This window comes from Pithys albifrons, chromosome 2, assembly GCF_047495875.1.
Source record: "Pithys albifrons albifrons isolate INPA30051 chromosome 2, PitAlb_v1, whole genome shotgun sequence".
NCBI lineage: Eukaryota > Metazoa > Chordata > Aves > Passeriformes > Thamnophilidae > Pithys > Pithys albifrons.
The window spans coordinates 76,276,614-76,298,519 of record NC_092459.1 but is presented as its reverse complement, the minus strand read 5'-3'; the positions used below and the strand labels follow the sequence as shown (position 1 = coordinate 76,298,519).

At 37.4% G+C, this 21,906-nt stretch overlaps 2 protein-coding genes across 2 annotated transcripts in view; one reads left to right on the top strand and one right to left on the bottom strand.

Annotated features, from left to right (window-relative positions):
• The window catches only part of TARBP1 (tRNA guanosine 2 -O-methyltransferase TARBP1), a 34,522-nt gene extending 16,836 nt beyond the window's left edge, over window positions 1–17,686 (top strand). Inside the window, exons 15-30 of the mRNA XM_071549562.1 lie at window positions 882–1,075; window positions 1,751–2,006; window positions 2,090–2,278; window positions 5,429–5,628; window positions 5,767–5,838; window positions 6,350–6,470; window positions 7,838–7,948; window positions 8,493–8,642; window positions 10,371–10,457; window positions 11,050–11,246; window positions 11,788–11,869; window positions 13,183–13,354; window positions 13,549–13,740; window positions 14,718–14,842; window positions 15,923–16,059; window positions 17,311–17,686. Of these exons, the coding sequence (XP_071405663.1) occupies window positions 882–1,075; window positions 1,751–2,006; window positions 2,090–2,278; window positions 5,429–5,628; window positions 5,767–5,838; window positions 6,350–6,470; window positions 7,838–7,948; window positions 8,493–8,642; window positions 10,371–10,457; window positions 11,050–11,246; window positions 11,788–11,869; window positions 13,183–13,354; window positions 13,549–13,740; window positions 14,718–14,842; window positions 15,923–16,059; window positions 17,311–17,473 (2,448 nt within the window). The 3' untranslated portion in view covers window positions 17,474–17,686. The remainder of the gene's footprint in view (window positions 1–881; window positions 1,076–1,750; window positions 2,007–2,089; window positions 2,279–5,428; window positions 5,629–5,766; window positions 5,839–6,349; window positions 6,471–7,837; window positions 7,949–8,492; window positions 8,643–10,370; window positions 10,458–11,049; window positions 11,247–11,787; window positions 11,870–13,182; window positions 13,355–13,548; window positions 13,741–14,717; window positions 14,843–15,922; window positions 16,060–17,310) is intronic.
• A 944-nt stretch (window positions 17,687–18,630) lies between these two features.
• On the bottom strand, window positions 18,631–20,887 carry COA6 (cytochrome c oxidase assembly factor 6). The gene is made up of 2 exons (XM_071547990.1): window positions 20,429–20,887; window positions 18,631–19,026 (listed from the first exon to the last, which is right to left on the bottom strand). The coding sequence occupies exons 1-2, from the start codon at window positions 20,570–20,572 to the stop codon at window positions 18,931–18,933; spliced, it is 240 nt and encodes a 79-aa protein (XP_071404091.1). The 5' UTR covers window positions 20,573–20,887; the 3' UTR covers window positions 18,631–18,930.
• Window positions 20,888–21,906: the final 1,019 nt, after the last annotated feature.

The window sequence follows — 21,906 nt, the reverse complement described above, 5'->3', positions numbered from 1 at the left end:
TGTAAGAATTTTATTAGCTAGGTTTTTGTTTCTATGGAAACAAAGAACAACACTTTATTTTTTCCTTTGTTTATGTGAATTACATACTTATTCTCGTAGTTTCAAATTTAACATTTTCTGTTTTAAACTTAGTGTTCAATGAGGGCCTCTACCCACTTATTTTGAATTCAGGGGAATTATATTGTCATGATGATTTCTTCAGCTTCACATATAGTACATCTTCAGTTTAAGAAGAAAGAAGAAAATGCCGAGTAATTACAGATGAGAAGAGTCTTTTCTGTGCTCTAGACAGCCAAAAGTAACTCAGAGATACTTAAATAAGATTGAAATTTTCTTATGATGAGGGAATGCTTATTGACTTTTGTTTAATCGAGACTTCTTATTTCATGCCTCTTTGAATATATGTTTATCACAGAAAATAACCACAGTATGGTTGTGCCCTTTTGGGTGCTTGGAGCAGCTAGTGTGTGGTATTCCAAATTTCAGATGTCTTCGTGCTTGGGATTTCTGATTAACTGTACCCACACATCTCTTTTTCTAATTACTATCCAGCAATATATATGAACTGTTACCTGGCAAGATAGAAGTGTTCCATCACAGCTGAGCTAGGTGCTTGCACTTAATGCATAATTTGACTGTAATTTGCAAGATTTATACTTCTGTCAGTGCTTGTAACTTGTGATTTATTGCGCTGTCCCAGCCAAGCTGTGTTAGGCACAGGGTAAGAAAATGAAGAAATAGATGAAGAAGTAGAATGATGTCTGAGGTGATACAAATAGAAGAATTATCAAATGTATTGGTATGTTATTTATATCATATATTTGTATCATATTAGAAGAAATGGGTGCATATTTGTTCATGTATGATCTGGTTTTACTTAGGAGCCGAAGGTTAAAGAACAAATTAAAAAAGTAGCTAGCATGGCTTCACTTGCAGCAGTATGTGGGATAATGGATCAGAAACTGGAAGTGCACTTGGAATCTCTGCCTTCTGTGGATGCTCTGAAGAAATTTATTTCCCTTTCTCAATTCAATGAAGTATTGAAGAAGCCCTCTTATATTGAAGAAAAAAGTGGGTATGTCTGTGCTAAAGCTTCAGTAATCATCACGAATAAACTTGATTCATGTGAAGCAGTGGTTAAGATGCTGGCTTTTCTTGTTCTTTTCTTGGGTAACTTTTTGCCAAGATAAAAATGAAGAATTCTGTACACAAGCTATTTTAATTTTTTAATATATTTTTTTATTTTTATAGTGTTTTGGAACATTAAAGCAGACACAATTGATCAAATCAAAGGTTGTGCAGTTCAGTCCTCTAGTGCTATGAAGCCAGAGCTAGCTTTGAACACTGCTTACCCTTAGGCCAGCTTAAATATATATACACTGTACAGAGCCGTGGCAAGTCTAAATAGAAATTATTTACTGTTGGGAAAGGGAAACCCAGAGGGCCAAAACCTCAATACATGGGTAACGAAAAACCCATGGCCAACATATAGTAATGTCTTCACTGAATACTCACACAGATGTTTATGGCTGAGACTGACTGAGCCCAGAACTGATTTTACTCTTTTTAAAACCACTTTATTTTTAGATTTCTTTTCTGTGAGCTTGCCCAGTCTCCCCTTGAACCTGTATAAATCTTAGCAACTTAAAGTAGTGTAGTGAATTTGTACAGTTAAACGCTTCCTGGTGGAGTAAGAATGTGCAGGATAAACTAATACAATTGATATTTAAGAAGAATATTTTTCTTGCAGCTTATTTGAAGAAACAACATCTCAAGGATGGGGAAAAATTGTTGCACGCTATGTTCATGACCAGTGGATTTGCCTTTGTTTCATTTTAAATTCATTTCCAACACTGGCTCAAGGGTATGAAGAAACTTCAGAAATGTCATTATTTACAATTGAAAAGTCAAAAAAAATTCTACAGTCTGCATTAGAAGCCCTAACTATTCTTCCTTCAGACCAAGTTCTACCTGTATTCGACTGCATGAAAGTCCTTGTTCCAAAGGTAAAAGATAAGCCTTCACAATATTAGTAGTTTTTGAGTGTTTTCTGTCAAATGTAACACTTTGTCCTTCTCTTTATTTTTAGCTTCTGGACTCATCGGAGTCTCTCTGCATAGAAGCATTTGATTTGGCTTGGAGAATTACTTCCTCTTTAAGCAACACACAGCTAATATTTTGGTCCAATCTAAAAGCTTTTGTTCAGTTCATCTTTGATACTGAAGTTCTAGCTGTTGCTGCAAGGGCAAATGGTCAAGCATATACCAAAATAAAAGAGGTCGGTTTTAAGAATTCTTTTTTTATGAGAGAGGAACTTAAATTGTATCTCTGTCTAAAAATGTGTAATGTTTTATTTTCTCTTCAGCCATTGTCAGTTTTTCTTTTCCAAAAAGGTACAAATTTGAAAGTGTTAAGATGAAAGATCTGAGAATTAGATTAAAGATAAAATATATTGTTTGTTCTTGTAACATAGAAAATTATAAGTACTGTTTATTTTTAGACTTTTCAGTGTCTTCTGCATGCAGAAAAATCAGGTTTTTTGTTGTTTATTTTATTTTTACACAATGTCCTTGCTCTTGAATATTTTGATTAGGATTTGACACCTGAACTGTAACAAACTATTAATATTTTAGGAAAATTTCTAATAGTTTAGTCTTTATGAAAATGCTGTCTTAAATGAAAAGTTAGAACAGTTCAAAACTTTCTTCAGTGCAATTGAATAGGCCATCTTTACATCTTTAAAAACTCTTTAAATCCTTTCTCTTGCTGATGGTCCAGGTGTAGAAAACATAAATACCATAGTCATTTTAGAGTCAAATTTAATACTGCATGGTAGAGCTGCTTCCATAGTAGAGAATGGGAAAAATATGAGTTTTACATTTTTTTGTAAGGTGTTTGAAGCTGCCAGTACTCTAAAAGTACTGGTGTTCTTTTTTCATTTTAAGTCACTAAAACTGTATTTAATACTGGTAGGTTAGTTCATCTTGGCTTTATACACTGGAAGTTTGTTCACTTTCTTTTCTAAATAGTATTTTTTTCTCCCCCTCTAAGCACTAATTAACTGTTTGTTCAGAACAGTCCACAATGAGTGCAGGACTTTTACTGAAACAGTAATTCATTATGAATTAGCTTCTAGTGTTTATGTATGCTTAGACTTACTATCTCATTAGGAGGGCTTGCAGTTTTGCTTTGAAGTCACCATAAGTAGCTCTGTCCTGGTGTCATGCTTGTAACTGTAAGTAATAGCAATGTCTCAACTTTATTTTTAGTCTAGACACTCCAAAATTATTTGTATTAAAATACAGAAAAATGGACACTTCCTAGCCATTTAAAATTGCTGTGATATCTTCATATGAGCTTGAATTATCTTAAAATGTAGTCCCATTTATTTTCTTTTTGTTCTTTTTGAAAACTTGCTTCAAGTGAATGTTACCATTGTGTATTTTAAACAGCAGAGAACACTTTGCATTTGTAGACTTCGTGTGACCCCAAGCCAAAATAAAGATACATATGCAAAGATGGTAAAATCTCTTCCACTCTAGAAATTGATTAGCTTTCTCTTTTAATGAATATCTGTAACAGCTAATTGTATGCTCGGTTTTGTAGTAACTGATGAGCTATAGTCAGTTTTTTATTTTTGTTGAACTTAAAACTTGTTTAAATTCTTAGAATTACTGTTTTACCTTCAGCATTAGTATTGCAAGCATTATGTAAGGTGTATTTTGCCACTGTTGAGAGTCTTGAGTCTGTGTGACAGCTATGCCATTGTCTGCAGTGGGACATACCATGACAGCAGGCATCAAGGACATAATGAAGGTCTCGTATACTCAACAAAGGGCACCTGGTCGGGCCACCTTCTGCCCCTTCATAAGAAATGAAGATAAAGTTCCCAAGCAAGTGACCACTTATGTATATTTTTATCCCAGTCTTTGGCAGTCCCTGGTGCCATTGACCCCTTGTGTAATGGCTATGTAGTTGTAGCTAAAGAGAAATGAAAAATGGAACTGCCTGATACTGATTTGTCACAAAAGCATAATTTTGTCTACTGCAGTGTAGTCAGACTTTTTAGTAGTTGAAGGGGTGGAAAAAACGGGTATTTTTGAGTCAAAAAACTGAATATTGCTATGGTAAAATCTAGAAGGGTTTCCTCAGAGGTGCCTAGAGCACTGTGTTCTTAAACTTCATTTTTTCTGCTGCATTCTTCCTTTTATTTTGTGATTATTCAAATGTTAATTGTGCTAGAACTTAAATATCTTTAATTTCTTTTGTGTGTGCTGGACTTTAACTGTGTTAACGAAGCAGTTGAAAAAAATTTCAGGATTGAGAAATGCATAGTAAGTGTCATGCTGCTTCCCTACAGGTGAAACACAATAGTTCAATTTTGGAATTATGAGGAAAGTTACAATGTCTTTGCACTAGAAAAGAAGTTTGAACTCTAATTAAAAAACCCACATGCTTTTAGCATAGAGTTTTCTTTCCAGAAAGTTTTCTTTGGAGTGTTTTCCAGTATTTCAGTTTTAAGCTCTTCATGAAGTTGTTGGTGCTTTAGTCCTTAGCAATTCAGAACAACTTTCTCTACAGAATTGGCATTACTGTCAAAGAAGCATCACATTATCAAATGTATTATTTCAATATGGAGGAGTAAAGCAGCTTTGTCTTGTCAGAGCTGTCACACCTTCTGGAAAACCATTTTCATGGCCAGTTCTAATTGATGTCTAAAAGGAATTTATAAAAAACCCTACCTGTTCATTCTGAATCTCCCTGTCTTCTGCCAAATGCTGCAATTTCTTAGAAAAAAATTCACTTTGCAACTGAAGTTTACTTTTGCCCATAGCCTAATGAAGGCAGTTGGAATGAAAAATTTTGGGATTTTGTTTTGTTTTGTTTTATTTTTCTCTTTTTTGGAGTTCTAGATAGCAGTTTTAAATATCTTAAATATGCCCTTAATAAAAGGGTGAAGAGACATTTTTCCACTTTAACTCAAATACGAAGTTTAGCGTGAATGTAATCCACATTAAAGAAGAGAATTAGTGATATGGCTACCTATGTAACAAATCTTGTTTAATGCATAATTTTTTTTTAAATTGGTAAGGATAGATTAAAAACACCAGGTCTGTGCTCATGATGTAAGCCCTGGTGCATTTGTTCCCTATTAGGAGATTTGTGTGAAGCATCTGGTGTTACATCTCTTTAAGCAAAGACTAGCTCTGTCTTTTGTTAACATAAGCATGTACTGGGTCAGTTGTTGCCCATTCACCTGCTTTTATAATAAGGGAGTTGTAAAGAAATTGGAGATGCCATTAACCCAAGCAGAGACAAGATGCAAAAGATGGTCAGGCCTACTACAGGAGACATCACTGCAATATTATTCAAATAAGTCTGGCACTTCTGAAAACTAGATTTTGAATCTTTTATTTCTTCTTTTCAGATAATTTTCAAGCTCATAGATCTGTCCACTACAAAGACTGGAGTCTTCAATGTTGTCCTTAGTCATTGTTGTCAATCTTGGATATTTTCTACTGTTGATGAGAGAAGTGCCTTGACAAATGCTTTCTTAAATGCTGAAAATTATTGTGAACTTATCACTGAGGCTTGTGTCTTTGGAACTGTATTTAGGAGAGATCAAAGGTATAAAAAAATCTTCATGATTATATTTGTTACAATTTTATGTTCTTTATTTTATTTACACTTTGAAATAAGTATTAAAAGCAAGTTTTGTATGCTGTTCTGTTAATTTTGTTGCTTTTTCTTCTTTCATCTGTGAAGACTTATTCAGGATGTGCATGCCTTCGTAGAAAATCTTGGAGAAAAATGTGCAGCAAACGTTGTTACAGAAAGGTAATGATTTTGAGGATATACATTTCAGTATTTGATGTGAATTCTGTCTTCATCATTATTGATGCTGTGATAAGAAAGATGCTGCTTTTGAATTCAGGTTCTTACCACAGAATCATAGGATATCACAAGTTGGAAGGGACCATAAGCAGGTTATTCATAACCTTTGACAAACCTGTAAGCATAAATTAGTTGTTAAAAGATTGCACTTTAAAGGCACAGAACTTCAAAAACTCTTTGATACAGCTATTTTTGTAGAAAAAATTTTAAGCACCTAGATAGCTACTAAAGACCTCAAGATAGAAGCAGGGGCAAATTATGTGAAACTCATTAGTTTTCTTCATCAGCAATGATGAACAGACCTTAAAATTCTAGTTCTAGGTATTTGCATATTGTCTCACTGCAGACAACTTGATGGGTGTATGTTGAAGATGATGTTTGGTGCTTTTTTATAATTAGGAATTGTCTTTGAACAAGTAGAGTTTGATTTTTATTTTTTATTGATATTTTACAGTACAAATCGAGATGATCACTACGTTCGGGTTTGTGCTATTAAATTTCTGTGCTTGTTGGATGGATCAGATATCTTGCATAAGACATTTATGGAAGACATTTTCATCAAACTACTTGATAAAGTAAAATTAATTTCTCTTGATATATAAATGTAATGTTAATACAATTACTAAAATGCAAAATATTTACAATTAACAGAATGTATTTTTGTTTGTTTGTAAAGCCTGTCTAGATTTGCCCAGTAATGAGAGGGAAGTTAATTCGGCCAAACCAAAATAGTAAAAATTGCCTTTTGGGTTTATTTCTCTCTTTTTAGTGGATTTTCTGACTTCCTGGAACATTATCCAAATTGTTAGCATTGTTCTATCAAGAATCTTCCTTTAGGCTGCATTCTGAGGCACTGCATTTCACTTTAACTGTTGCAGACTACCTTTTGAATTGAGAGAGCTTTGTCTCCTTTCAATACCTTTATAGACAGAAATAATGGAGAAGGTTGGGGTCTGATTTTCATTTATATCATAGCTGCTTATGCACTGGCAGTAGTCTAAAGTCAGTGGTAAATTACTGCAGCTGCTATTAGAATATCACCCCTACATTCTGGTATTATTGAATTCTGCTTTTGTCTGAAGAACAGGGAATCGGTTGGTCCCTCATTCTTCTCAATTAAGTACTGGATTAAAAATTGATAATATTTGTATTGTGAGATTGATCGAGCAAGAAAAGTGAGCTTTAGAAATTATTTCCTTACTTTTTTAAATATGAAGCTTAAACATGAACAAATAAAGTGTATTTGCATTTTAGTATTAATTAGAACTTGGATCACCACATTATTTTTTTTCTAAAAAGTTAAGGAAATAGTTTTGGCTGTCATATATTTTGAAGGCCAAACAGAGGATGGAGGGAAAGAATCTAAGCTGTATGAGAACATGAATTTCAAATCTTTTAAAAGCTCCATCGCATCTGTTTTCTTTCACTCAAAACGTCTTATTGCAGCATATCAATTTCAGTCTTGAAATTAGAGCTGTAGTTACAAGCTGATCTAATTGATAGCATGACTAAAGCCATTTTTTAAATGTAGGCTCTTAAAGTAGAAATAGTTTCATTTATATACTCTCTTCACTTAACTAAATAACTCCTTGATTCTTCATGCTCCATTTTATGCAGTACTATTTTATTTGTTTATATACAGTACGTGCTGTAAATTCTTCAAATTTCTGCAGTTTCAAGGATCTTATAATGTAACAATTTCTGTGCTCTTAAGTAAACGTACTAATTGGAATTGTGTATGCCTTTCAACTTCCTGAACGTCTGCGAACTTTCTGACAAGCTTCAGAATTTATTTCTTAATAAATGAAATTAATATATTTTCCTAACTTTAATGCTGATACTAGCTGTGCAGTAGATGCTGCTTTTTTAGTGTAGTAAAGTGCATTTCCATGTGTTCAATTTTGAAGGAAGAATAGTAATAAGCTTTTTAATTTGCTTTTAGGATGAAGTGGTGTCCAGATCTAGAACACGCTATTATGTAAACTCTTTACAGCATAGAATTAAAAACCGGGTATGGCAGACACTCTTAGTTCTTCTTCCAAAGCTTAACCAGGTATTGCTCTTCACTGTGAATTATTAAGTAAATAAATAAATATTTACTTTGGAGAATAATTTAGTGTCATGTAAACTGCGTATGTTAAATTACTGCAGGGTATAAAAGGCATGTAATCTCTGTGGCTGATGTAGAAGTTTTGTGTAGTGGAAGTTTTATGCAGTTTCATTCTTTCAGTCTGGTCATGGATTTATGATGAATTTCTAAAGGACACTGAAAACTGATTCTTGGGTTTGGGAATTTTAGGAGGCTAGATTGTTCCTGTTAAAGCTACCTAAAACTTTACTGATTATCTGATTGAAAGCTTTCCATTTAGTAAAAATGGTCAAGAAATTGAGAAGTGTCACTTTCATCAAATCCTGATTCATAAGAAAATATTTGAAAAGTATAGTAAAGAAATTAGATGGTTCTAAAATATTTTCATCTGTGTATTAAAAATATATCTAATATTACTATATAGCTGAGAATGTTCTTTTATTTAGAATTTTTTTATTAATGAAAATAACGAACAATATACTAAGTGATTATCTGTTTTTTTTCTCAGAATTTTTTGTGTGGAGCCCTTGACAAAGTTTTTCAGGCTGGATTCAGTAATAACCAGGCATCTGTGAAGTACTTCATAGAATGGATTATTATCTTGAGTCTCCATAAATACCCTGAGTTCCTTATTAAATTCTGGGATTGCTTTTCCTATGTGAGTAAGAACTTTGGCAATCACTTGAGTAATTTGAACAAAGAGCATACAGTTTGTCTTCCCACACCTTATTTTCTGTGTATTCCAATCTTCCTTTAGAAGCAGTGGGTTGTTGAGCAGGTTAGCTTAACTTGGAATTGATCTGCACTATAATGTGAGACATTTAGAAATTTGTGATACATAAGTGGCTGAAAAGAAGTGAATTCCACCAGCTGAGAGATTTCCTTTTACAATGTTCTATTCTAGGCAGAGTAGAGCTGCCATAGTGAGTCAGAGTAGTCAGTATGAGAACCATCAGAAACATGGATGCCCTAGGTTCTGAGTCTGGGAAGGTACTGCAAAGTCACTTTTGATTTCTCTAAACCCAGCATTCGTCTTCTGCCTCCTGTTGGTCAGTAGGAACATGACCTGCATAATGCACATTCAATTTGCAGCTTTTAATATGGATTTCTCTCACAATGGAGTCTTGTAATGTGGTTCCAAAACTGGAGGCAGGGTTTGAGTGATGGCACCTAAAAGCTGTGAAAGGGTTGACTGAGAAGAGCTGACTTACCAGCAGTTCATTTTTGTGTCTTGGATTCTTCTTTAAGTAATTACCCATAAGAGTTTATCTGTAGAAATAGTAATTGTATTGATACCCTTGAATTTATTAGCATTATGTATTTGGGCTGAGAAGAAAATATATGTCCTTGTATCTCCACCAGTGTGTAGGAAGATATTATTTGTGGTGGTGCCTCTGCTGAAGCTCAACACTCATAAGAGTTAAATATAGAGGTCTTCTTGCTTACGGAATAGCCTGGTTGCTACAGTAGTTTTTTTAAAAACCAGACAATAGGACAAGAATTAAAATTACATTAAAAGTAGTAGTAAACTGTATGTATATATGCACATTTTCTGCCTAAAACCAGACAGGTTTTTAGTGCTCTTTAATACAGGTTTTTAATTCTGAGACAACTTTGCTTACTAGTGATGTGGGCTGTTTAGATTTATACTTTTTTTTGAAGTACATAAAGATACCTTGTCATCCTATCTGAACTGATGAAAAGTGCTCTAAGGGATGTAACCTTTTCCTATTTCAGAGTTCTTTCCAAGAGCTCATGCAGTTGGAATTACTGTCAGTTTGGTAGATGATAATCTGTTGGATCAAAGTGATCTCATGCTGATATCAAGTGTACTAAATCACAGTGGGCCTTTTCAAACAATCAGAGCAAGCAGAAAACATGTAGATTTATGAAGAAGGAATACAGATTGTATTTTCAGAGCTGTCCTGGTGTTGGAGAATTCATTTACTGCAGGTAGCTCAGTGTGCAGCTGCAGTTTGAGCTGCAGGTTGAGCTCTAGGGGTAGCAGGAGCCCAAGGCAAGAGTGAGAACTGGTGATGACCCATGCCCTTCCTGGGGGAATACAGTGAACTTGTGTTGAATTTTAGGTCATTTATGCTGCTCTGTACTTCATTCTGATTGATGTGTTAGTAAAAAGCAAATAACATGTTATGAAAAATGAAATCTTAATACTAGCCACTTTGTATTTTGGTAAATTTTGCTGTGGGAACACATAGGTTTTTAATAGTATTAATATTATTGCATATGCAGAATGTGCTGTGAACACTTACAAGGTATAAAAACATTTTATATGCATATTTCTTGTTACATTCTCTTCAGCTTTAGGAATACAGGGTATAAAAACATTTTACATGCATATTTCTTGTTACATTCTCTTCTGCTTTAGGATGAAGAAAAGCTTAAAACAAGCATCTGCACATTTTTATCAGTGTTATCCCACTTTGACATCATTCTTCAAAATACCTCAGAGAAGGTAAATTGGACTAAAAATGTTCATTGTTCACTTGCAGACTATACTGAGTTCTGAAATAAAAACCATTTTGCAGTCTATTTTCGAGACTTTTTATATACTTACTCCCTATTAAGGTATCCTTTGATAAGGAAGACATTAACTCTTCCTGTCACTTCTGTAAAATATTGGACTTACGAAAATTAGCTAAATGGCAGATGTTCTGGATACACAGGACATGATTACCCATGAAATGTTCTAGAATAGGTACTCCAGTTTAATTAAACATGTGGATGCACTTGGGTCTTCCTTGCTGCTCTTTTAATCAGAAGTAAATAGAGGTTTTCTTGTATGCAGAATAATAATTTTTAAAGCAAATGAATACATTTTCAAAAAACAAGTGAGGCTGTACGTCTGTGTCATAGTGAGATGAAAAGAAGGAAATTAAGATCACATTTTGAAGCCTGTCATTGCTGTTACTCTTACTAAATTACTGTTACTAAAAAACTGGTTTTTGAGGAATCATTTCTTGAGCCACTCAGCTTCTCTACTTCTGAATGGTATGTTAAGATTTAACATAAATAGAAGCTATTTCTTTATCTCTTTTTTCTTTTAGAAGCCAGCTTTGAAGAAAGCCCTCATAGTTGTTTTGCAGTGGTGTTTCAACCATAATTTCAGTGTTCGACTTTATGCATTAGTTGCCCTTAAAAAGATCTGGGCTATGTGCAGAATGCTGCACATAGAAGAATTTGAAACTCTGACACCAGTTATTGAATCTAGCCTTCAACAAGTGGAAAACATGCATGGCACAGGGTTGGTAACATTCTTCTGACTTACAGCTTAACAGTGGTTTTCTGAGCCATTTGCAGCAGGTCTAATTTTCTAAAATGGTACTTGATAATTTCTATGGGGTTTTATGTGTCTTTTTTAACTCTGCTTAAAAAGAAGTTGTCATGGGAAGACATGAGACAGAAAAAGGCAGCAGAGGGAGGACTCTGCTCTATTGTTGTTGTTGTTGATGACGAAAGGTTGATACTGAACCATGGGCTAGTATCCAGTTTCCTTCAGAGACCTAGATGGGATACTACTTCTTGCCCAACTTGCTTCTTTTGATAATAGAGTTTAGAGATGTGATACGGGCCTTTTTTGAAACATAAATAAAACTTACTGCCTGAGTGCTACTGTTTTTTTTTCAAATAAGTCCTTAATTATTTAAGTATTTTCTTTCTTATACAATATATAGTAAATAAACCAGGTTGTCTTATTCTCATCTAACATTTTGAAACTATATGTATATATAAAATCCACTATGTTGCCTTTTTTGTGTGTCTTGCACTACTTTCTGCAATTGTAGGAATGCTAGAAGAAACTGGCAGCGAATCCAAGATCATTTCTTCTTTGCAACATTTCATCCACTTGAGGATTACAGCCTAGAGGCAAGTCTGAGACCACACTATTTGTGTTTTATAATTGTATTTTTGTCTTTCTTGGTATCTCCTAATATGGTGTGAAATTATCAACTGTTATTCATTTAAAACTGAAAAATTACTTGGCCTAAGTTGTGATGGATTTTAGGCTAAGACTGCAGCTTAATTTTCTTCTTACTGTTGTGTTAAAAATGTAGGTCAGTTAAGAGGCATGTGTGATGAATGTGCCCATCTGTGAGAGTTAATCAGGTTTTACATTTGTGACTGGAAAAGGTAATTCTAATAACTGAAGAGCATCTACTTAATAGCACGTAGTTTGTCAGGATTTTTGAGACATCTGTTCTTAGAAGTAACTTGAGGTTGCCTAACTAAATTGTTGCTTGGTGTGAACAGGATGCATATATATAATTTCTAGACCATCTTTTTCAGCTATTCTTTTTGTTACAGCTTAAATAAATGATAGCTGAATAAGCACTGAGGAGGGAAGGCAGAAATAAGGGTGGAGATAAATATATGAGGTAGAAGAATTAGGCTGAAAATACAAGATGGATGTGAGCAAGGGTATATGTTCTGGCAGAAACAGTGCCATCTTTGAGAGAAGGAATTTTTTCTTCTTTCTAACTGATGTTCTGTGAAATATTTTTGTGAACACAAATGCTAGACAGTGGAAAATGAAAGTCCTGAACTAGAGGAAAAAACCCCGAAGGCTAATATTTGTGAGGCATTTAAATATATTCAGGGCACATCTTCATCTTCAAGGATGCATTAGAGTAAACAAAAAGTCTGGGGTTTAAACTCTTGGTCTTATTCAGTCTTAATCTTGTGATGTATGTTTGTTTCTACTTGATAAATTGTGGTTAGCTGTATTGGTAATGCTGAGCTGGATTTTACCACTACATTGTGATGCTTTTGACTGTATTCCTTTTGACATTAAATCAATCTGAGTTCTTCACTTGAGTTGTAAGAGTATTTGAAAACTCTAGTGTTACACATACAAGATTTTCACAAGACCTTTGTGCTGAGAAGCATAGTGTTAGTTCTTTGATATTCTAGAATTTCACAGCAGTAATCAATGCAGATCTTTGGAAAAGGTCTAATTAGAGAGAGAATGAACTCGATTTATGAAAGTTTGGGATAGCACTGTATGTAAAGTTAGGAATATTGAGAGTATATTAGTAAGCTGTATCAAATACCAAGAAAAACAAGTACTAAAAGCATAGAAGACTAGATAGAAAACATGTGCAATAAAACTCCCAGAGAATAATTATCTGGTTTTGCTTGCTTTTGTATTGCTCTGCTAAGACCACCGTGTTACATTTCAGACAATATTTTACACTCTTCCCCGCCTTTCGGAACTTGCTGAAGATGAATGGATCTCACTCTCTAAATTTAACAGATTCACTGACATTCCTTTGCCACCAGCATTTCAGTGGTATCATTCTCGAACAGAACTTTGTGATCTGAAACCAAGTGACTGGTCTCAGCAAGATATGGGTAAAATATAGCTAACCTATATTAAGTTTAATTATTTTTATGTAGTAGATGTACATATCTGTTATCACTCTGATCTCTGTTTCTCAGTCTCATCTGCTTTCTACACTATTACCATTAAGATTATCTTCTTTACTGAAGCACTAGTTTCACTCCTGCTTGCATATCTATGTGACTACTACAACTTGTTTTTATAGGTTCACATTCAGCTGAAACAGATAGCCAGACAGAATGGACTGATGTTCAGAAAAAGATTATACCCTGGAAAAACAGTGCTCCTAGTTTAGACTTGGAAATGGCATTTCAGGATCGTGCTGCCAAACTTGGTAAATCAAACAGCAGATTGATTGTGGTGGCTTCACTTATTGATAAACCTACCAATTTAGGAGGTAAGGTCGATTTCACATTTTTAAACTTTTATTTTCGTCCTTAGAGCCCACTTAAATAATAGAAATTAATTTCATTTTATGTTGATAATTAGAAAATTATTTAAGTGCTGCTCAGAAAAATAGATCATTATCCTGAAAAAAACTGGTAATACATCCTGAAAAAAAGAAATATTACCTGCTTCAGAGAAGGGATCTTCTATAGTTACATTTTAAGGAAAAAATAAAAGAAGTACTTACACATAGCATGCATTAATTAAATAGAACTTTGCTGTAAATAATACTTGGTTTCTTACTGTTTTATAGTCTTGTTTACAGCTGAGATTTTCAACAGTGTATGCAGTTAAAGGAAATAACTTGCTTTTACAGTTTTCTTCTTAACAATGAAAACAAATCTTGTAGACCTACTAGATTCTCCTAACTGTTGGACAGTAAAGTCCCCTTTCCTGTAAGAGCTCCTTCATGATGTCATGTCAGCTGTGATATAATAAATCCTGCAAATACTTTATTGCCATTGTGTTTGATGTTGCTAGCAGTTTAAATAACTGCAGTGAGGCTGTTAATGAAAAGGAAGCCCACAAGCTGGTGCTGTCTGCATTGTAATGCTGTCGTGTCATCCTCTCAAGCCTTTCATATAAAAGGAACTGGATTTAAAGTTTAAGCTTGTGTGTATATGTCTTAACAATCCATCCTTGCTAAGGCTTGGACACTAGCCCCTTACTTGGTGCAATTAGTATTGTAAAAGCACATTGTTGGACATAGTGCTTTTCTAATTTCTGTCTTTCTGCTAAGTTACAAAACTTTTTTCCTGTAATTTATATGGAACAAGGTGTGGCTTGGAACAGATCTGAAACTGATTAAAAATAGATGACTAAAGTAACCATTTCTCTTTTGCACTCTTTGTCATTTTTGTTTGGTAAAACATTCTGGAGTGGTGTTTATTTTCTACACAAAAATTACTTAATGTCTTGTTTTTGTAGGTTTATGTCGTACAAGTGAAATATTTGGGGCATCTGCATTAGTTGTTGGCAGTCTTCATTACATACAGGATAAGCAGTTCCAGCATCTCAGTGTTTCTGCAGAGCAGTGGCTCCCCCTCGTTGAGGTGAATGGAAACACTTTAATAGCTAAAAAGTGTGCTGAGCATCCTTGGTTGTCAGATGCATAGTTCATAGTCTTACTTTTTCTATCCTGAAAAAATGAGCTTTTTGTTTAAGGGAAGGTCCCACTGTTATCTCTGACACTTGATCTTGCATGTTTTAGTATAAGCTGTGCATAAGTCTCATAAAATAAAAAAAAATTAAAAAATAATTTTAATTTCTTATTGCTGTGATAAACTGATTATGTGAGCTGTCATTGTTACATAAGATGTGTTTTATAGTGGTGTGTTGGAATTTAATATGTATGTATAAAAGTTGAACAACACTTCATTTATTTTACTTGGTCCATCGCTTTTGGTAATTTCATTGGGTTAATCTTTGAGTTTGCCTGAAGTTAACTTGGGCCAACTTTTAGAACCTGATTGAGTTACCAGTTTTTCAGCTCTAAGTCATCTTAAACTCAGTGCAAATTTTTCACATGGTGATTATTTTCAGCCTATTTTCAGGACAAGATAACTATAGTATGTTTTGCCTAAAACAGAGTGCTGATGCACACATGTTGTACCTGATCTCTGTACAAAAATGCACTGATGGTAAAGCTGCTGTTGCAGGAAAAAATGTCATTTTAATACAAATAAGCAGTTAAGAGAGTGGGATGTAGATAAGTAAGAAATTCTTCACTTCCAGCTATCCAAAGTTGCAGTGCTGGCATATAAGGCAACTCAGTTTTGGTAAGGGCTGTTTTATTGTGTTGGGAAGGAATTCCAGGTTAAAGAACAACTATCTACCTTGTCCCTATGCAAGAGTGATTCTTTTATATTCAGATATAAGGCTGTCAGAAGCCTAGAAAAGTCTTTCTTCATTGTATTGGTGGGGTACATTTTTGTGGCATTATCTGACCTTTTCTGTTATTGCTGAAGAGCTTTTAAAATGTTAAGCTATATATTAATGGACAAAGTCTTTGAGGATAAAAGTCAATCATCTTGAAAACTGTCCAAATAAATTGGTTTTTTACAGTAATTTGAGAAGTTTACAGAAGGTGATATTTAAATATTTTTATATTTCTCTCTACTTTTAATGGATAGGTGAAACCATGTCAGCTGGTTGATTATTTACAGCAGAAAAAAACAGAAGGCTACACTATTATTGGTGTGGAGCAGACAGCTAAAAGTTTTGATCTTACAGAATATTGCTTCCCAGAGAAGTCACTGTTACTGCTGGGGTAAGAACATACACATTTTTGTAAATCTACCTCTTGGAGTCCATCCCTTCCTTTAGTCAGAGTTTGGTCATATGAAAACCAAGTGACACTGGTAAAGGTGATTTTAGAATGGGACGTGCTTATGGGAAAAGGAGAGCTTGGCTTACTGTGCTAAGGAGTAGGAGGCATTGATACCTACTCGTGAACGATCCTTCCTTCTCCTCATACTTAATAACCTGTCCAGACACAATAACCCGTTTTTATTATGGATGAAGGTAGCAACAGCATGGATTGTGTTTTTCCATGTATGATAGAGATGTAACTAAACTGAACAGACAATATGGACGCTGTATGTGTAGGCTGTGATGAGCTCAGCAAGGAGGAGGCTGCCTGTTTACCCTGCTTAACTTGGTGAGGAGGGCTGGAGCAGAGGGCGAGTGTGCATAGCTGGGAGATTCCAAGTTAAGGACTGGGCACGAGATGAAGTTTTTGCAGTACAAGCAGAGGGTGGGACAACAAGCAATAATCACTTTCTATAAGCAGAGACGAGGTTCAGATGTGACATAAAGGGGAGACTACTGAAAGAAATCTACAATAAAGCACCTGCAAGTCAGAAATCTACTGACATTGCAGAGCTACTGAAACTAGTAGGAAAGGCCTGCCTATCTTTTTAGGACGAAGTGAGCAGAAATACCTTTTTTCCAACTTTTTTATATGTAGCTTGTCTTCAGAATATACTTCTCATAGTCACTTTGTTCTCTTTTAATTAACCAACATAGTTTTAATTACTGGGAACCTTTGATTATCTTCTGGTGTGCTTAGTTCTAAAAAGGCAAAACTTCCAGTTCAAGGCTTCAATGAGTTTTGATATTGCTTCATGCCAAATGTACAGTGAGCAACTGAGGTTCCCTGCTGTGCCAGCAGCTTCATGTCCTGGTGATTTAATCTAGAGCTGGTCATTTCACTATATATGGAGTTTAAAAATAAAAGCAGAGTCTTTATGTTGGGTGTTCAACTATTGCTGGACCAGTGAACTGAAAATTGTGTCCCACCAAGGTTCCTATATCAAAGCTAAGTCAGGCCTCCCTATGTTTTCTTTGTATCTGTAATGTATTATTATTTTTTAAAAATCCATTTCTTGTCATCAGTTACACTGTAGGCAGATGCACCATTTGTCAAAGGCTGTTTGAATGCTGTTGTGACATTTGTATTTTCTGCTTTCTGGAACACTTGTCCTTTCTCAGATACAAGTTACTGTTTCTTTTTTACTAGAAATGAACATGAAGGAATCCCAGCAAACCTGATTCACCATCTGGATGTCTGTGTGGAAATTCCTCAGCAGGGTATTATTCGATCACTCAATGTTCATGTAAGCGGAGCTCTGCTGATCTGGGAGTACACAAGGCAACAAGTGATCAAACAAAAACAAAAATAACTGCCAAGAGTCTCATGCCTTATAGTATAGCTGGTGGCTTCCTATGGTGCTACAACATGAAATTCTGAATAGATGAGACACAAACTCAGGGTGAATGAGGATTCTTAACTTTTGCATGTTTTGTTCTCTGTAGTGTTCAGAGTGACTTTTAAATGCCTTAATACTTTACCTCCTTAAATTGTTGCATTGGAAATAAATACTATTTATATTGCATGTGGCATCTGTGTTTTTTTCTACTGTTAGAACATCAGCACAGTAGTGGGAACAATCCCAAACTCAAAACCATAGGATTTTTACTGCAGTTACTTCAACTGCGAAGGGCAGTTCAATGCCTCCCTGACATCCGATCCTGTCAGATCTCAGAAGCAAAGCAGGGTCAGCCCCCGTTAGTACTTGGATGGGAGACCTCCTGGGTATACCGGGGGCTGTAAGTTCTAGTCCCGAGGACTTCCCTGTCACTGTCCAAGCTCGCTCGGCCGTGGCAGATGGACCTCAGGACTTAAATGGTGGGGCCAGTTCTGCACATGCTGTGCCTCACCTAAAAAATCCACTGCGCAGGCTGGAAGGGCACACTCATGTGGGGAGAGCCCTGCCCAAAACTTTGCTAGCGAAGTCAAGCCATACTTCAGTTGTGACTATGCTTTAAATTGAAGTGGTGCCTTTAGCCAAAATATTTAATGATTCCAGCATCTAGATGTACTAAATTATATAATTTTTGGAAGGTAACTTCACTTACATAATTACATTAAATGCCGACCCTTTACATGCCTTTCACAGTCAAGTTTACTAATCCTGCTGTAAACTCTCTATGTTTAATGGAGTTGCATCAGTAAGATAGTAAAATTATAGACAAGGCCATAATATGAGAATCATGATAAATAACTGGCATACTTAAGACAGATAGTGATTGAAAACTTATCACTAACGTAAACATTCTTTATAAAAAGTAACCATACTCAAAATAGGTAGATGACATATCAAATGCAGAGGATGCATTAGGTCTTATAATGGCCACTGTTACGTAAACTGATGTCTGACTTAAACTGTATTTTGAAATACTTTGTAAATAATACAAATTATGTTATACCATCACCTCCTTTTGACAAGAAGGGGAAGTTGGAATGAAGGGGGTTTTTTTAACGAAAAAGCTGGCTCACTTACTAAAAAAGAATTTTATTTTCTCTTTAGAATATGTACATTGCGGTATTAAATAATCGTTTATTCCTGTGAAACAATTTTACCAGTTATACATTCAAATCCATAGATTTGTGAAAAATCCTTCACCATAAGCTGTGCACAACCATCTTCTTTCAGCAGACACGTGAGACCTGGCAACAAGAACAGCAGTCTGCATTTCAGGGAGACAGGTTAACAGTTCTTGTGCTCAAGCAGCTCCTGTTGCTTTCTCTTGCTTCTTCTTTCAGTAGTTACTTGATTCATTTTGAAAGCAGAGTACCCTAAGACTTCCCAGCAGCTTCTGGAGGAATATATCCTTCTGTTTCAAGCTTTTGTTTATATTTTAAGAAGTCTCTTCTTTTGTCAAAATGTTTAACCTGTTTAAAAACAGAAAGTATGTTCATCAGAAGAAACTATCAGAGGAAAGGGTTTTGTGCATCACAAGATGACTATGAAATTATTAGTGAACTTGATTTTACTACACTAGCTAGGAGTTTTCCTCCTCTGTTGACACAGAAGACTAAAGAATGGTGTGTTTGGTTTGGGGTGGGTTTTTTTTACCCTTTTGAATGTGAACTGAAAGATGGAAGCTGAAGTTCACCATCTGTTTACTTCATGATCTAGTAAAAGCAGTCTATTGCTTTGCTCTTTTCACTGCTATAAACAACGATTATTTGTGATGCAAAGGTAAGTCCAACAGCTTTTCTGTGGCATCACAAGACCACATAACCTCTGAATTCATTGCCTAGAGCCACTGATATGCATGGTGCAAGGCACTCCTGAGACCACCATCACTAGATATGACATACAGAACTGCAGTGCTCGAAGTACAAGTTAGTGCAGCAACTGTGAAGGTACTTGGATTTTTTAACTGACTTCTGTCTGCAGCTGCAAAAGGAACTGTTCAGACCCTCAACACTACTGTTACTAAAGGGCAAGGCCAATTAGCTGGAGCTAAAAAGCACAACATGAGTTACATGGAGGCAGGTGACTTACTGTGACATTATGCTGCATGAAAAAGGGTATTTTTGCGCACAAGGTATCAAATGACAGTTTCAAGATGCCAAGCAACTGCAGGCCCTATGTGTCCTCTCTTCCTTACTAACAGTAATTTACAGGCACTTCTAAAAACTTCTGAGCATCTTTCAAAACTTTTTTTAAATTCAACTATAAGCCTGTATGTTTGTATAGCTCTGTGCATTTATCTGAAAGTTTGAGATCCTGTTTTCATAGAATCATAGAAACAGTTGGGTTGGAAGAGACCTCCGAGATAACCAAGTCCAACCCTTGATCCAACCCCACTTTGATTACTAGATCATGGCACTCAGTGCCACGTCCAGTCTCATCTTAAAAACCTCCAGGGTCGGAGAATCCACCACCTCTCTGGGCAGGCCATTCCAATGCCTGAGCACTCTCTCTGTAAAGAATTTCTTTCTGATATCCAACCTAAACCTCCACTGACAGAGCTTAAGCCTCCGCTCTCTTATTCTACCTGAGAGAAGAGACCAACCCCCACCTGGCTACAACATCCTTTCAGGTAGTTGTAGTTTCCCTTTGTACTATTTACTGCCTGTCACAGTTCCCGGGCTGGCCAGTGGTCCGCTCACGAGCTTTCATTTCCCATCAAGGCAAACCAAGTTAGGCCTGACACGGGTGCGGAGCCATCCAGAGCAAAGGCAAGGCCGGCCCCGCTGTGTACCCCTCGGGGCCGGCGCTGCCACTCTTGGCCGAGCGGCTGCGGCTCCGTGTGCTGCCGGGGCCCCGCCGGGCGGTGCTCACCCACTGCTGCGGGCAGCGCGACTCGAACGCCCTGCGCAGCTTCTCGCACTTGGCCGCGTCGTCCGCATGGCTGTCCAGGCACTGCCAGAACTCGTCACGGGCCCCCCAGCACGCCGCCCTCTCCTGCCTCGTCGGCGCCGCCATCCTCGCTGCCCACCTGAGCACAACACACGGCGGTGCCCGGCGCGGCTCCGCCCTGCCCGCGGCTCTACCGGCAGTCCCGCTCCCGCCCCGCGCTCGCTCACCGCCCGCCAAGGGCACGCTCCGGAAGCGCTCCCAGCGCTTCCCCAATGCGCGGTCGCGGCCCCGGCGCGATGGGCGGGCGCGCCCGGTGTCCCGGAACTCCGGTGTCAGGGTGTTCCGGTGTCCCTGTATCCCGGTATCAGGGTGTTCCGGTGTGCCACTGTCCCGGTATTCCTGTCGTCCGGTGTCCCGGTGTGCCACTGTCCCGGTATTCCGGTGTCAGGATGTTCCGGTGTGCCGCTGTCCCGGTGTCTTGCTGTCCCGGTGTCCCGGTATTCGGTGTCCCGGTGTCACAGTGTCCCGCTATTCGGGTGTCAGGGTGTTCCGGTGTCCCACTGTCCCGGTATTCGGGTGTCAGGGTGTTCCGGTGTCCCACTGTCCCGGTATTCGGGTGTCAGGGTGTCCCGGTGTCCCACTGTCGCGCCTCGCCGGGCGGGGCCGCCGCCGCCTCTCCCCGCTTCCTCCCACCCACAGCCGCTCTACCTGCCCGGCCCCGCCAGGGCTGCTGTACCCTCTCGGTCGGGAAAGATACTTGGAAGGGTCCCTGGTATGCTTTTCGGGACTTACCTTCTTCCCGGTGTTATCCTCTGTTCTCTGCCGCGCAATAAACAACTGCTCTTCTTGCCATGAATTCTTTGCAGTGCGTTGGTGGATAATCTGTACCAAAGAATTGAAGTGTCTCTGCTTTCACTCTCAGGCGTAAGAAGGCAATTGGATAATGTATGTATGTAATGTATGGCCAGACTTCTCTAGCAAAGATTTGGGAAGGGCTTTCCCCACGTGGGTGTGCCCTTCCAGCCTGCGCAGTGGATTTTTTAGGTGAGGCACAGCGTGCGCAGAACTGGCCCCACCATTTAAGTCCTGAGGTCCATCTGCCATGGCTGAGCGAGCTTGGACAGTGACAGGGAAGTCCTCGGGACTAGAACTTACAGCCCCCGGTACTAACCGGGGCTGACCCTGCTGAGCATCCGAGATGTGATGGCAGGGAGGCATTGAACTGCCAGGGGATGGTCCCCACTGAGACTCGAACTCAGAGTCCAGAGTGCTCTCCATTACACCACGGGACTGCCCTCAAGTGGATAATATTGTGTAAAACGTCTGGGGCCAGGACCTGTTTCCGTTTGGTGTTCATGAAGCCCTAGGAGCTGGAACTCAAAGTCAACAGTAATGCTGAGCGATGACACCCAGTCTGAGCTACTATAGGTAGTATTTAATGAATTAGGAAAAAAACCCCA

Coding starts and splice junctions, on each gene's coding strand:
- COA6 (XM_071547990.1), bottom strand. CDS start 20,572: ATGGCGGCGCCGACGAGGCAGGAGAGGGCGGCGTGCTGGGGGGCCCGT. Junction 19,027..20,428: donor CGCGCTGCCCGCAGCAGTGG/GTGAGCACCGCC, acceptor GTTTTTAAACAG/GTTAAACATTTTGACAAAAG.